The sequence below is a fragment of the Paracoccidioides brasiliensis genome, assembly GCF_000150735.1.
Source record: "Paracoccidioides brasiliensis Pb18 unplaced genomic scaffold supercont2.12, whole genome shotgun sequence".
Taxonomy (NCBI): Eukaryota; Fungi; Ascomycota; class Eurotiomycetes; order Onygenales; family Ajellomycetaceae; genus Paracoccidioides; species Paracoccidioides brasiliensis.
Genome location: NW_011371369.1, coordinates 351010 through 365139, shown reverse-complemented (window position 1 = coordinate 365139; position 14130 = coordinate 351010). Strand labels below are relative to the sequence as shown.

General features: G+C 46.7%; 6 protein-coding genes across 6 annotated transcripts; 2 read left to right on the top strand and 4 right to left on the bottom strand.

Moving 5' to 3' along the window:
- Nucleotides 1-1435: 1435 nt before the first annotated feature.
- PADG_07687 (uncharacterized protein) lies at nucleotides 1436-2701 on the bottom strand (the record flags this gene model as incomplete). Its single annotated transcript, XM_010764703.1, has 5 exons — nucleotides 1436-1502; nucleotides 1594-1976; nucleotides 2220-2275; nucleotides 2332-2460; nucleotides 2533-2701. The coding sequence occupies 5 exons, from the start codon at nucleotides 2699-2701 to the stop codon at nucleotides 1436-1438; spliced, it is 804 nt and encodes a 267-aa protein (XP_010763005.1).
- A 125-nt stretch (nucleotides 2702-2826) lies between these two features.
- PADG_07686 (uncharacterized protein) lies at nucleotides 2827-5486 on the top strand (the record flags this gene model as incomplete). Its single annotated transcript, XM_010764804.1, has 3 exons — nucleotides 2827-3302; nucleotides 3388-4891; nucleotides 4965-5486. The coding sequence occupies 3 exons, from the start codon at nucleotides 2827-2829 to the stop codon at nucleotides 5484-5486; spliced, it is 2502 nt and encodes an 833-aa protein (XP_010763106.1).
- A 424-nt stretch (nucleotides 5487-5910) lies between these two features.
- PADG_07685 (40S ribosomal protein) lies at nucleotides 5911-6848 on the bottom strand (the record flags this gene model as incomplete). The annotated part of the gene is made up of 4 exons (XM_010764803.1): nucleotides 5911-6084; nucleotides 6224-6270; nucleotides 6540-6572; nucleotides 6647-6848. 4 exons carry the CDS (start codon nucleotides 6846-6848, stop codon nucleotides 5911-5913), a joined length of 456 nt encoding a protein of 151 aa, XP_010763105.1.
- Nucleotides 6849-7605: 757 nt separating this feature from the next.
- Nucleotides 7606-9478, bottom strand: PADG_07684 (uncharacterized protein; the record flags this gene model as incomplete). Its single annotated transcript, XM_010764802.1, has 5 exons — nucleotides 7606-8234; nucleotides 8296-8737; nucleotides 8793-8931; nucleotides 9040-9161; nucleotides 9251-9478. 5 exons carry the CDS (start codon nucleotides 9476-9478, stop codon nucleotides 7606-7608), a joined length of 1560 nt encoding a protein of 519 aa, XP_010763104.1.
- Nucleotides 9479-9687: 209 nt separating this feature from the next.
- Nucleotides 9688-10063, top strand: PADG_12336 (uncharacterized protein; the record flags this gene model as incomplete). Its single annotated transcript, XM_010764876.1, has 2 exons — nucleotides 9688-9836; nucleotides 9985-10063. 2 exons carry the CDS (start codon nucleotides 9688-9690, stop codon nucleotides 10061-10063), a joined length of 228 nt encoding a protein of 75 aa, XP_010763178.1.
- Nucleotides 10064-11215: 1152 nt separating this feature from the next.
- PADG_12335 (uncharacterized protein) lies at nucleotides 11216-11596 on the bottom strand (the record flags this gene model as incomplete). The annotated part of the gene is made up of 1 exon (XM_010764875.1): nucleotides 11216-11596. The coding sequence occupies one exon, from the start codon at nucleotides 11594-11596 to the stop codon at nucleotides 11216-11218; it is 381 nt and encodes a 126-aa protein (XP_010763177.1).
- Nucleotides 11597-14130: the final 2534 nt, after the last annotated feature.

The following is a 14130-nucleotide window of genomic DNA, read 5'->3' as shown; positions in this document are numbered from 1 at the left end:
ACTCAGCCATAATCTGGCCATGCTCGTGTTTGTAGTGTGTCGCCAATTTTCTTGGGTTCGGTTTGCTCATTATAATCAACTGGACCAACATTCCAATCTTCTTCCGCTGTAAAGATTTCCTTTCGTGTGGAGCGATCCTGTCTCCCTCAGTCTACCTTACTTGATCAAATACCACATTTTTGACAACCTCTCTTCAACTGTTCAGCCAACTACAACAGTATAGAGAGACTTTATCATATAGAACCGCTATCCTTCTCGCTCATCCCGGTCTTTGTTTCATCCTTATGGCTCCAGGAAATTAAAGGACCGAATTTTACAATTACGAAACTTGGTAAGTTGGCAACTTGATGGACGTCTCGCTAATTTCTATCCGTGTCTTGTTTTGGATCTAGTCAACGTGAGTTGTATTATCAGTCTCTGGTGCCTATGGTCACGTCACTATTTGCATCGCCCGATTTAAATAAATTCGCGCATCGCTATGCTTAAACCTGCACATAACGGTATCACTTCTGCTCATTTCTATCGCTTTCTCACTTGTTAGAAGAGCGCATGCTGGTTATTACCTTTAACCACCGTTCTGTGTATAATGTTGAATATTTGCCACAACTAAACTTCAACAGCGTCCAAGGTGGAGGGAAACGCCAAACGAAATTCAAACGTGTAGAGATAGACAGCGGAAGCCCCTTATTGAACAGGAAGGGGTTTGCATTAGCGAACAGCTTGAATGAACAACTCCAGGTCTCTCGGGCGGGCTGCTAAACCTTTTAGGTCTTATAGCCGTGTTATTGAAATTTGATATTTTGATCTCAAGCGACGATGAGGAGAGATTGGATTTGAGCCTCCGCCTAAAGTCGATATGGGTTGGTGTTTGCTACTCAACATAGCTGCTGCTCTGCATTCTAAATACAGCACTCCTGAGGATTCCTAAGATACACACGATTGGCAGTCTTTACTTCCATAGAAGGGAGTATTGGATTTCATAAATGTAACGTCATGATTAACAAACAATGCGTAGATTCAAATATCAATGCCAAACCTAAGCTGTTACTCTGTGTACCTACGCCTCTCCAACTGTGAAATATTTTCCCTTGACGCCTTTCTCTTCCGGATATTTTCTATTTTGAGTCCGATAAAATAAACTTGCCCGAATGCCATTAGTAAACCAAACAAAAGAATGGACCGGAGAGGGAATCTGACTTGCGGAGGAGAAAGGAGGACCAGGAGTACATCCAGATGTGCGCACATAGGCATTACGCACACCTACGCCATAAGATACATATCCAAAGAAGCACCGCATCCAGCATAGCATCCATTTCCAAGCGCAGCGCATGATATAGTGTAATAGACATAGTATAATACACCCCCGGCATCGCAGTGCGCATGGATAAATGATCCATCCATCCATCCATCCATCCATCCTCATTTTTTCCCCCAATCATTCCCCAACTTCACTGCTCTTCTGCAGCAGATATTCCCCTAGTACACGGAGGGGATTCGAGGGTCTACGGGGGAGATAATAATTTTGGCATAATGGATTAGTCCGCAGCGTATCGGATTGTACGAGGTGCGCGGATTATAGCTTGGAAAACTCACTGCTCCTTCGCAAGCGTCTTCATCCCCTCCAACAGATACGGCACGATCTTTTCATTCATGTAAACCCGCGCTGGAGCACCGCCGGGTCGAACCTGCGATATCGAGGCTGCAGGCACATTGCCGGTGTCCATATTGATGTCATTTGAGGAGGTGGCAGGGGCGGCAGTAATCGTGGGAGGTGGCTGTTGTTGTTGTTGTTGTTGCTGCTGCTGCTGCTGCTGCTGGCTATTGTTACCCAGCCCGCCTCCGGACATTGTGACGTGCTTTTCGTCTGGGTTTCGGTGGATGGCGGCGTCAGTGGTGGTGCTGGTAGAGGGGAGGGCGACGGGCTGCTGTGAAGGATGTAGAGGGTGGACAGCTTCTTCAGGGAAGTGTTGCGAGGGCTACGATTTAAATAAATAAATATTATGTGTTATGGTGGAGAGGTTTCCATTAGCTTCTTGTTTGCTTGCGTCAGGGAGCTCTGTTTGGAGAGTTGGCTGTGAATGTATCGTGTTCACAGAGCGTGGAGAAAAATACAAGCCGACAACAGTGATGAGTAAATGTGCAAGCTGGAAGAATATATCTCAAGAGGCCGCTGACTTCTCCCGTCTCAAAATATGTAGGAAACTCGGGCTTGCACGTACAGAATCTATGTTCCTCATGGTGGTGGTTGTGCGCCAGGCTTGGAGTGGAGTGGTATCTTTGGTTGGCGGCGGAGCGAGAGCGGCGGGTTGGGCGAAAGCAGATCAGACTGACCAGGAATGGGGAAGTGAGTCTTTCGAAATCCCGCAGCAAGATACCAGGCACTTGCACTGCTTGGACCAAGGACTTCGATGTTCTCGTCCGTATATTCGCTGCCGCAATCCCGCAGAAGTTGGGAGGAATCTGAGAAGGGTTGAGTTGTTGATTGCAGACAATGCAAAACACTACGTCCTCAGCACGTGACAACGTGTCCACATATTGCCCAGTCGCGTTTGCCTGGTTTTGTTCGGACGTTGGCAGTTTGGCAGTTGGTTGTGAAAAGGCAGTCAACAGACAGTGTCAATCTTTCTGTTCTCTGCTGCCCTGTTGGTGGATGGCCGGAAGAGCGCAGTGGCCGTTTGATTCCAAAAAGCAGAAGAAGCATGATGGTATCAATTTAGGTACTTTTACATGCCCCCCCGTTTGCTTTTCTCGAGCAGGCCAAGAATATGCCTCTTCTTCCGTTCGTTGGAACTCTCTCCTCCTTCGAATTTCTTTCTCGATATCAATATGCTCGAGGAGATGGGACCACCGCTGAAGCGGTTGAGAGGATCAGGGAGTCCTGGCAGTTTGTCTTCCTACCCAGAAGCTCTGGCTCTGAAAGGGAATATGTCTCCTGGAGAGGAGGTTGGAGATCATAATAATAATGATCAGCTCGCCAATGAAGACGATTCGGAAGAACGAGTTTCGAGCACACAAACAGAGCTAGAGATTTCTCTCCCCCCGGTAAAAACAGACCAAGAAGCGATCGAGGAATACGAGGCTTCGAGAGGGAGAGTCCAGGAACGGATCATCGGAAGCGAGGGGCCGGGTTTACACCGCCGTTATGAAGAACGAGAATGGGTGAAAGGCAAAAGCTCCATATATGTAGATGCGTTCAATCTGGCATTGGAAAGCGTTTTGGCGGACGAAAACCATCTGTTCGACGAAGCGGAAATGGAAGTGTTTAAACATTGGAAGGGATTATGCTATGAATCACAGTATTTGTATGTCTGTCTGGCGTTGCAATGCAAACCCTCGCCGACATCCAGCCATTTTGGATGGTATAGTGGGTTATTAATGTTCAGGTAGATATGTACGTTTATTCCTGCGCAAAACGTCGGCATGGCATCGTGTCAACCGCCTAGGTTACTACCAAGATATTGCGGATATGTCTGCCGCCGTGAGGGATTTGAGACTGAAAAGGACACTCCCAATCCCATCCAACCCCCTTCAGTCTTCGATTTCAGCGGAACTGGAACCCCCTGAGAATATAATTCTTGGCGGAAGTTTCCAGTTCGCTGAAGGATTAGAACAGATAACTACGCTCGAAGAAGCGTCCTCTTTACTCCTTTTGGAAGAATTAAAATCTTTCTCAAAGGATGCTAAAGTTCAGGGGAAAACTAAAAGGGAACTTTTGAAGGGATTGCAGGAGTCTAGCATCACGCAAGGAGGGCTTGAGTGGGCTCAGCAACCAAAATCAGACGATGGAACATCCAGCGACTCTGACCTAAGTCAGACCAACATGTCATTAACAAAGGTGATGACACGAGATATGCATTTTACCAAAAAGATCTTGGAGCACACAGGTGACTGTGTTAGACTCTCCTCTGCACCCCTGAAACTCTTCGAACGGGTCCATTTACTTTTCTACCGGTCGACAGAATGGACAGAGAAGTCCCTCACAACTATTATCCTAGCAAAGATTTCGCGGAAAAACTACCCAAACTATATCGTCTCGAGGTCCAATTCCATATTCCCCTCAAGAGCCGCATTGCTCGAGTTCGAGGCCGCCTTGCGAGTCCAGTTTGATATCGATAATACCCTAGAATCTACCAATCTACCGATTACGGACAAATTAACCATTATTAAATCGCTCTCAAAGAGCGTATACGGAAGATGGAAGGCGCTGGTCGCTGAAGAACAACGCAGGGAAGAGCGGGTGTACGAGACTGGAGAGGGCGCGTATCTACGCCGCTTCTCTCCCGCCTGGGTGTACACTCGCATCATTCATAAAGGCTTGTATGCCTTGGGTCGTTTCAAAGAGTATACACGGGAGCATGAGCTGTTGACGGAACTGCTTGACCAGCGATTGTTTCATGCTGCTCGTCGAGGAGCGTGGTATCAGCGCAAAGCTCTACTTGAAGAACACTATATGTGGTCTTTGGCCCCCTTTGACAACCGCCCCGAAGATGCACAGAGGAGGAATTGGAAACGTAGAGCTCTTCGAACCTGCGAAGAGGGCCTTGAGGATCCCGATTGCCACTTGATATACCACTATGATTTACAGAAGCGGATTACAAAGTTGGAAAAGTCGCTCAAGGTCGCAAAGCGCGAACAACATGATTTTGGACATGTTATGTTGGTTAAGCCAGAGGAGCGGGTGGTGGAAGGGATTCGGATTGAAAGGGAGATACCCATTAGACCTAGTTCCAAGAACAATTTAAGCTCTGCCTCTCGGAGAGGCAGAGCTACGGTTTGGGTAGATGAGCGGGAAGGCGGGGGAGAATGTAGAGTGGAAAGCATGTGCTTAAGTTGGTATAGGGACAACGGGTGGAAGGGCTTCCATTGCGAGAGCGGCATTGTGCGCACATTGGTAAGCGAAACATTCATCCAATGCAGAATAATAATGCAGAATTTCTTACCCCCCCTATTTATTTTCTCTGAAGTTCGGATACCTCTTCTACGACGTCCTGTTCACCTACGTCCCCAACGTCTTCCAGACCCCATTCCAAACTTGCCCGTTGGACCTCCACACCGACTCCTTCTATACCACCCGGGCCTCGGAAATCAATTACAGACTCGCCCAGATCGCCAACGGCAAAGCCGAGCAGCTAATTCGTGAGGTGCACGATCGCGAAGCAGCGAAAGAAACTTGTGCCATTGGCATAGATTGGTCTTTCGAGCTGGCTGACCTGGTTGAGATTGTGCAATGTTTCCGCGGCGAGGCGCTGGCTACTGTCTGCAAAGTGATGGCTCAGGAGTATCAGCAACGGGGCGGTGGCATTCCGGACTTGTTCCTGTGGAGTCTGGAGAGGAAGGAGGTTATGTTTGTGGAGGTCAAGTCGGAGAATGATCGCTTGAGTGATACACAGCGATTGTGGATCCATGTCCTTACTGGTGCTGGGGTTAGAGTTGAGCTGTGTAATGCTGTTGCCAGAGAGGTCAGGGTTGAAGGTTCTGGGGTTTGATTTGGATTGGAAAGCTGCTGGTCTATGTGTTGGATCTATATCAATTGACTCCACAACGCCAATATTATGTCCGGGAAGTCAAACAGTACGACATACTCAGATGTACATTGACGTATTCAGAACCCGCTTGTGAAAATAAATAAATAAAAACCCTTAAAAGGGAGAAGACCGTTGATCAGAAATGCAGAAATGGAGTGGAAGCAGCATCAAAAGGTATCTTGAGGTTAATATTGGTTGACCTCGAAAGCGTCAATTCATCTCAATGTTTCTCATAACTACTAAGTATAGTCAAACAATGCCATGTGGACCGCCTGATATTATGCTCTCAGACATCCAACCCTTCCAAACCCACCACTTCTTGAAATATCTCGACGAATGGTATTGATCGTTTCATGTTTAAGGGTTGTGATTGTTCGTGCTTCACTTATGCGACAAGGGTGCTGGCAGTGGCGCTCTCGTATCTCCAGGTAGGTGGGAGGACACCAACGGACTTGTAGTAGCGGGACAGACGGTGGATACGGGACTCGATGAGAATGAGGCGGAACTTGCTGTCCTTGTCCTTGCGGTTGCGCTCGAGATGCTTGCGGACAGCCACAGCCTAATCGGTGTTGATTAGCGAAAGGACAAGACTGAAAAAGAGATCGGACAAATAAGGTAATAATACGGAACACAGAAAAACATGTACTATTATGCCCGTGAAAAAAGGAGAACTTGGGGAAACTCTGTGAGGTAATTACCTTCTTGATCAGCATGTAGAGGTCCTCTGGGATTTCGGGAGCGAGGCCTGTTCATGTTGCAAAAAAGTCTCTCTGTCAGCCAATTGAATGACCAAGCAGAGGCAGTGCTGATTTGACATCACTATGTCAAGAAATGATAGGGCGGATGTATGAGATAGGTGAAGCCGGAAGAGCGTTGCATCGCGCGGAATGAGAAAAAAAGTGCTCTTCTCTCAAAAGGTCTCCGCTTGATTTATCGCCAAGCTCCCGTTTTCCACTTCTTTCTCTCATCCCACAGCTATCATCTGGGGAATTGTTACTGGATATGACTTCGTACCGTTCGCTTTGAGGATCCGGAGGATCTTGTTACCTATAGCATCACCAATTGTTAATCGTATCATCCCAATATTGGTCCCTAAACTTCACATTCGCTTCCAGACATACCAGTGACAACCTTGACCTGGGCGATTCCGTGGCTATCTCGCAGGATAACACCAATCTGAGAGGGGGTAGCACCCTTCTTTGCCAGCTTGCATATCTGGTCAACGACCTGTTCTGGCGTGGTTTTCAACCATGACGGAGGATTGCGCGAGTATGGGATCGCCGAGGAAGCGATACCCTTTCCCTTGCTGTGCAGGCGGCCCATTTTGAAGTCGTTGAGGGAGGTCGAAGGAAATCGTTCCTTTTATTTTTCCTTTGTTGGCGGCAAGGACGGAGTTGTTGACCGAATTCTCTTCATCCAACAAGAAATAAAAAGTTCGTCTCGTTCAACTGAGGTAGAATGTGGATCATGTGACTTCGCTTAGTTTTTTAAATTGACTAACCTATTTGGACTTAGCGAACTATGAGCCGCATATGGAAGTTTAACCTTATCTTTCCTTCTACCAAACCCAATCTCACGGTGCAGAGATACAACCTCTTGACAAGATTATTTATTCTATCAGTGGTATTTTACTTGGAATCCGCGATTTATTTATTCGCTTATGTGGGCCGCATATGGAGAACAAAACGAGGCTTATCGAGGCTTATGACAAAATGTCATTCAATTCATAACGTCAAGACTGGCCCTTTAGCAAACCAAGCAGGTCAAAAGAAGTTGGTAACTAGTACTCAGGTACAGTCTCCTGCATGCCTCCTACCAATCTGCCACCCAAATGATCAAAGCCGTTTGAATTATTGCTAGCTTACGTTGCAATTACGGGAGGTTGGGGTGGACAGAGAAAACGTAAACTTCATCCAGACAGACTGCCGTAGTAACGAGCATATAATGTGTCGTTTGGGTCTTCCGTGACCCATGACTAGTTATAAGAGACCAGGAAACTATCGAAATACAAGCCCGCTAGGCAGGTTAAATTGAATGCAAATTGATCCATCCTGACAGTTTAGGGGCATAACCCGTCAAGTTATCGTCCCACCGCTCCATACCAGCATAAGCCCAAAACACCTCCCGTAACGATAGCAACAGCCGGAGGAATCCTAAACCACGAATTTCCGGAATATGAGATGGCTGCTACAACCAACCAAAATGGCTCCTTCCCCAGGCTTTGCCCAGCGACAGAATTGGCGCTTAGATACCCAATTTCCCAGAGCCGATACACAGCCGTAAATACTAAACCCACTGCTGTAGCATTGATACCTCTCAGGAAACTGGTAGTTAAAGGTATCGTTCGAATGCTTCTCCAAATGCTTTGGAAGCCCACTGCAAGCGTGAGACCGGGGAAGAATATACCCAAAAATCCCAAGACAGCACCCAGGATGGTGGGATGCGGAGAGGGTGCTAATGCAAGCGCACCCAGATAAACCGCAAAGTTGAAATTCGGTCCTGGGAAGGCCTGGATAATGGCAAGGCCGATTAGGAAATCTCGGGGGGACACCCAGCCAGGTTCGACGACGTATTCTCGGAGAAGCGGGATAACGACAGGGCCACCTCCAAAGATCACAGTGCCCGCAAGGTACATGTTAGCAAACAGATTCAATTCTAACGGCGGTTTATCTAAAACGCCGCGTGCAACGAGTATTGCGATGAAGGAAACTGGTGATTTGTCAGTACCATACGCTAGATATCATCAAAAATGCGTCGATAGAAATCATACTAAAGAAGCCGGCAATTATCACAAGTCCCCATATGACAGGAATTTTGTGAGACCGCGCATCTACGCTGGCAGCTCGGTGCGTTTCCCCTTCATTAGGAGCATTGGAGGCACCAGAATCAATAGGCGCAGGGGATACAATGGCAGTGCCAGTGGGAACAGATCGTTTCTGCATCCCGCCTGTGGACTGACGCTCTTCCGGTATATTGGTTAAATGTGCACTATTCTCTTCCACCTCCCGCTGGGGGTCTTTGTTTCCACGGCGAAAGTTTCTTTTCATTTTCGCGACCTTTTGACGACCAAATAGATCCCAGCCGCTAGTGCAAGTTCCTCCGATCACCATGAGCATAGGGAAGTACCAAAGTGCATTATAGCAAAGGCCCGCGCATCCGCCCATGATAACCAGGATCCTAGTTAACGGATCTTTGATCGCTTTTTCTGCCAACTACGGCCATTAATTTATTGCTCAGCAATCGTAAGCAAGGCAGGTTAATAAATACCTTTACAGCCGCTAGGGCTATTATTCCGACGGTGGATGCATTCAGGCCGGAGAGAAAAGCATATGCAATATCTGGAAGCACTTCGTGTATATTTTGGATTCCAAGGGAAAAACCGTACATTCCAATTGCACCAGGTAGGCTTAGATGGCCCAGAAGGGTTAATGTCAGGAGAAGTTTTTCTTTTTTTTTTTTTTTTTTTTTTTAAAAAAAAAAAAAACAATGACGAGCGAAACTAAATCACACTGACCTCCATATCATGAAAACAAGAAGTCCCGGTAGAAATCCAGCATGGATTAAGGCTATGCAGAACCCCATCTTGGTGCTTCCAGGGCCCGGTAATGCCTGACACAATGCAAATAGTTCTTGATACTAAATTTCCATCAAAACAATCAGCTTCTCGGTTGCTTCTCTACACAGGCTCATTTGCCTCAAGTCGATAGTTGACATGTTCCCCCTACCGTTTGCTCGTCGATCCATGGTGTTTTCCCCCCTTGACCTTCCACAAATTTCCGGTAGAAAATTCGGAAATGCACAGGGGGGCCACCAAAGGCGGTAAAGCCCAGATGCCATGTCCGTTGGATCACATCCAGGAAGCGATTCAGAAGCTTCTCATTATTAGCCTCGTAAGGAGCACGGGTATCATGAGATTGTAAGCGCCAGGCGCTAAAGAGAGCCTGCAATGGCATTTTTGCGGGCAAGATGAGGTGACGAGTGGAAAAACGTAAACTCTGTTGACACAAGAGGCCGAGCTTTTTCTTTTATCCCCGGCGGGAATACCTCCCCGCAAGTGGCAAATCAGCTCATCAATTGGTGAATGAACCTGGAATGGAGAATTGAAATTTTTTGAAATCTCACGTCCATTGCAAAACGAGAATATATATACATGTGTTTATCCATGGATGTCGGAATCCCATCCTCCAGATTTTATCCCCTGCTCGTCATGAAGAAACGTGACTGGCATTCTGGCACACCATTAGTCCGTGATGACGCCTTAAGCCATCGACCCGCTGACGGGTTGGTGGAAGATGGTTGGGCCCACGGACGGTGAGAGAGTTGCTAAAATAAAAGACTTGGCCATAGCAAGCAAAGATAGAAGTCTGAATGGGGTTTAGCTGATGCTTAATAAGCGAGACTGGCTAAATTTTATCATTCCCTTCCACAACGCTTTTTATTTCCCTTTTATTTCAGATAGAATCCCAAACAACAGTATCTGTCTGCAGCAGAATAAATGCCATCAGCTGTGGGTTACTGGCGACATTGTCATGAACTGACATTTACTGGTCAAGAAGCTTTGAAACTAACTGGCGGCTTGCAATATTTCAATTGGTACGTACATCTGCGATGTGCTATTTTCTCCCGTCTTGCACATTCCTACCCTCTCCGCCACTGATGATATACACCACATATACAATATTTCTGGTACCTCTTATGTCAGGGGTGAGGCTATGGCCTCACTCCGATGATCTATCTGGACTTCTGATAGCACACAATGAACATTATCGATCTTCTTTTCCGGCCGAATGCACATAGCGTGCACTTGTCTTGAGCATTTGCTAATCTTGACATGCGATATATTAGGTACCCTACCACAGGAGAAATAATTGGGGTATATGGCGCTATTAGAGATGCGTATGATGAGGGCCTATGCTGTCTGATTACTACGGTATCCCAAGGGATTGGTTTTGCTCTATGTTTTATGCAAAATATTGTTTACCCCTCTCTTCTGAAACATTTTCAGGAGATTGATTTTCTCTGTTCACCATATTGCAATTCCTATGAATACTTTGAAAGGCCGTATAGGCAATGTTTATATGGGCGAAACATTTACCTGTTTTGGAAAACAGACCATTGAATAAGAAGAAAGAATGTTATATCTGGAGCTACTAAAAGCATGATTGTGATGCATAATTCTTTTTTTCCCTTTTCCCTCAAATATTCCTTTTCCTCCGTATGGTTACAGAACCCTCCTGTTTCTCCATTTTGATCATTATCTTTCTGGGAGAGGGTATTGGAATAGTAAACCATCCCTTTGCATCAACGACTCTCTTTTCACCATATATCTGATGCGTTTAACGGTTGATATCCGCTTCCTATCCACATTCCATATCATGCAATTGGTAATCCTCAGTGAGTGGGTACATGCTGCAGTGTGCTACTGTTGTGGTACGAAATACATCACTCTGAATTCAGTGGAGAAAATATGGCCAAACTAGGACATCTGGCTGTAGTAGAAGGGCGATGGCCAAATATGATACGGAGGATTTTCTCTTTTTCTCTTTTTCTCTTTTCTTTTTCTTTTTTCTTTTTTCTGGCAATAGGTATTCCTCAATTCCCTGGCGACATACTGCCAGCTGGAGTTCAGTAGCCCAGGGGCTCAAAGCTCAAATGGGGAACACACCTCGATACGATCATGTTCATTTTCTCTAGATTTTCCCAAGCGCTTCGACGTTATCTCGAGCTGTCTTCATAGCCATGCTGGGCTTACCCACCTGGGGGCACCAGTGCCGGGCTATCTTCCGGTATCCAATTTCCTCTATGTCCCCAGAATCACCTCTATCATCCATGTGGATGTTTCTGTCTTGTTGATTGCATCGTTCCATTTCATCTTCAATTCCTACAGCCTTCCCCTCTTGTTGGTATGTATGATGGTGCGCGGCCCGCTGGCTCCTTTGCCCTGTCCCTGGCATCGAATCTGTAAGTTGCATGTGGCTTGCCGAAAGTCGGTACACATCTTCCCACGATAATGCCGAAACCTCTCGGGATTGTAGCACGGGCCAATGTTGCACGCGGGTCTGTGTCGGCATAGTCGGCATCGACGGACCGAATTAGGTGACTGGAGTCTGTATCTGGATTGTCTGTCCATGTCCCTTGTTAGGTTACTTGCTCTCTATCATCTCGAAACACATATGGCTAAGGAAGACATATCATACCGTGGAATGGGGGATGTCTGTGAGACTGGGTCTATATTGAATTCCCAGACGATACAATATACAGTTCAGTCATGTTAAGCTAGCCTTGGAATGCTAGATCATCAATCTCGCTGCAGCAGGCTCAGTCAATATTTTCTTTTACTCCCTTTGTTGTTATATACAATACAAACTATTCTATCCAACGGATCCGGTCGTCAACTGAAATATTGACTCTACTAGCAACATCAGGATCATGATGTTTTCCCCCTCACAAGCACGAAATACACGTGCGGGAATACCTAACAATCTTTTCCATCGTACAAGACAGGTAATTAATACATCCTACAGAACTCACATTGGTCAGTTGGCCTAATACCTAGTGCTACTGAATGAACCCGTTTGTCGTGATGTTGTGAGGTTATCTCCTCTAATGCTTCCGACAACAAAAGAGCTCAACAGAGAAGGTATAAAAGTGCAAATATTGAATGTTCCCTCTTTCAACCACACTCGACATCGAGATACATACAATACATGCATGAACTTGTTCCTATAGGTCTGTGCATATGTCCATGTGCAATAAGCACACCACGCCCTCTATTCCCAAAAGGACATACGCATCTAGCCGCTTTCCCACGAGACACGGAGCATCGCGATCTGTTCACCCCCGGCAGTCCATCGTCCACATGGGTCACGAGGCAATCAGGGGAGGGGGGGGCGCTTTTAGGCTTGCGAACCGCAGCTAAATGCATATCGATCGGTCCAGGAAGCGCTGTGCAGCACCCTCCCTAGACCGCCTTTACCGCCTGTCCATCATTAAACTGTTGAACGGGTATGCTCTCCTGAAATTGGAACATTCTTGTCTGTCAATTTCTTATCTCTCTAAACTACGCCAACCGATGCTGGTTATCCAGAATTGATTAACCCGTTAGAAGCGATGGAACTGATAACCGAATTGAGAAACAAAACACCTCACAATTGCGATATGAACCTGCAGAGGCATGTATTTTAATATAGCAGCAGTACCAGAATGCCCCTGAGTTGGACTGATATCCCCAACCGTTCACCGCACCACGCTATGTCGTGATGTAACGGAAAGAAAAGTATAATTGCAACTGATCGCCCCTCAGCAACTGCTCCTTATTCAGGAGTAATGCATTCAGGTGAAATGTAGATCTCCCAGGTACAAGAAGCCGTCACACTCTGGGCGCATGCCGGGTGTGCAGGTGAATAGGAGGGCAGGTCAACGATGCGGGCTGAGGAGCCATTTTACCAACTTGCGTTTGATTGTGGAAAGGTCAAGACCGCCGACCCCGATTATATTTCTGCACGTTCAAACGGAGGCAAGCTAGGCTAAGAATAAATAATCACACAGTTAACCTGCTATGTAAGCAAGAGTTTGGGTGGCTATCGTACACGGCCATGTCAAAGTGGAGAGAAGGTACATTTTGCGCTGCTGGCCAGCCTACACGGCCTCCTTTACCTGACAGGAGATTCACCTATTTGAATGACGTCATTGGATAACTAACTACTGGACTGATAAGATAGTTGCTCGATAAACCCCACTTCAGCTCAGTATGGGACTCCAGTTGCAAACATGCGACTATTAAAAGCGGAAGTAGTGGAAATGAGCAGGAAGATTGAAGCGGAAGACTAGAATAACTATGTTGAGAAATAAATGATTCCGTTCCAGTCAATCGCCCTTCCTCATAAACGAGTCGACCCCACAATGCTAACGGGACTACCGTGCGTTTACCGAGTTTGACATCATCCAATTGGTAGATCAGAGGTAATCAGCGAGCGCTACAGTTGATACTGGTAGCCTGCGCCCTTAGTTATAAGCCACTGTGTCAGCGCACCAACGAAGCCCCAGGAGGCCAATTCGGAGCTTCATCAACGAGTTGTGGGAACGGCTTTTGTTGATTGGGTGGTGCCGGATGGCAAGCCAGCCTATGGCGATCCGTTTTTAGCAGCTCAGGATATTCCCCACCATAACAATTCTGCCTGCAAGGAAGATTCTATTTGATATATTAGCGGGATAAAGAGGAATCGTTTGAAGAGTTTAGCTTCCTGACTTTTGCGTCTCTTTGTCTGCAGATTACGAAGAATGGCGCTGCAGAGCACGCACTGCCTCCGATTTTCGATGGCAACCTGGTGGCAAATCTCAATATCGACAAGCACTTGGGCAAAATCGCTCCGGTTAATAAGACGGCGGCAACCTACAGCATTGCCTTTAGCTTATCAAAATGCGACAAACCTTGACATGGATATTCTTATATGGCCCTTGCCATGTGCCATATGAAAACCAGGTTCCCAGCAGGAGATCGAGAAACAAAGTCAGCGATACTTCTAACCATCGTCGCTGACAGGTGTACGAGTGCGTTTCTTCAAGCAAGGGGGGGTTGCCTTTGATCCAACCGCTGCTGTTGGAC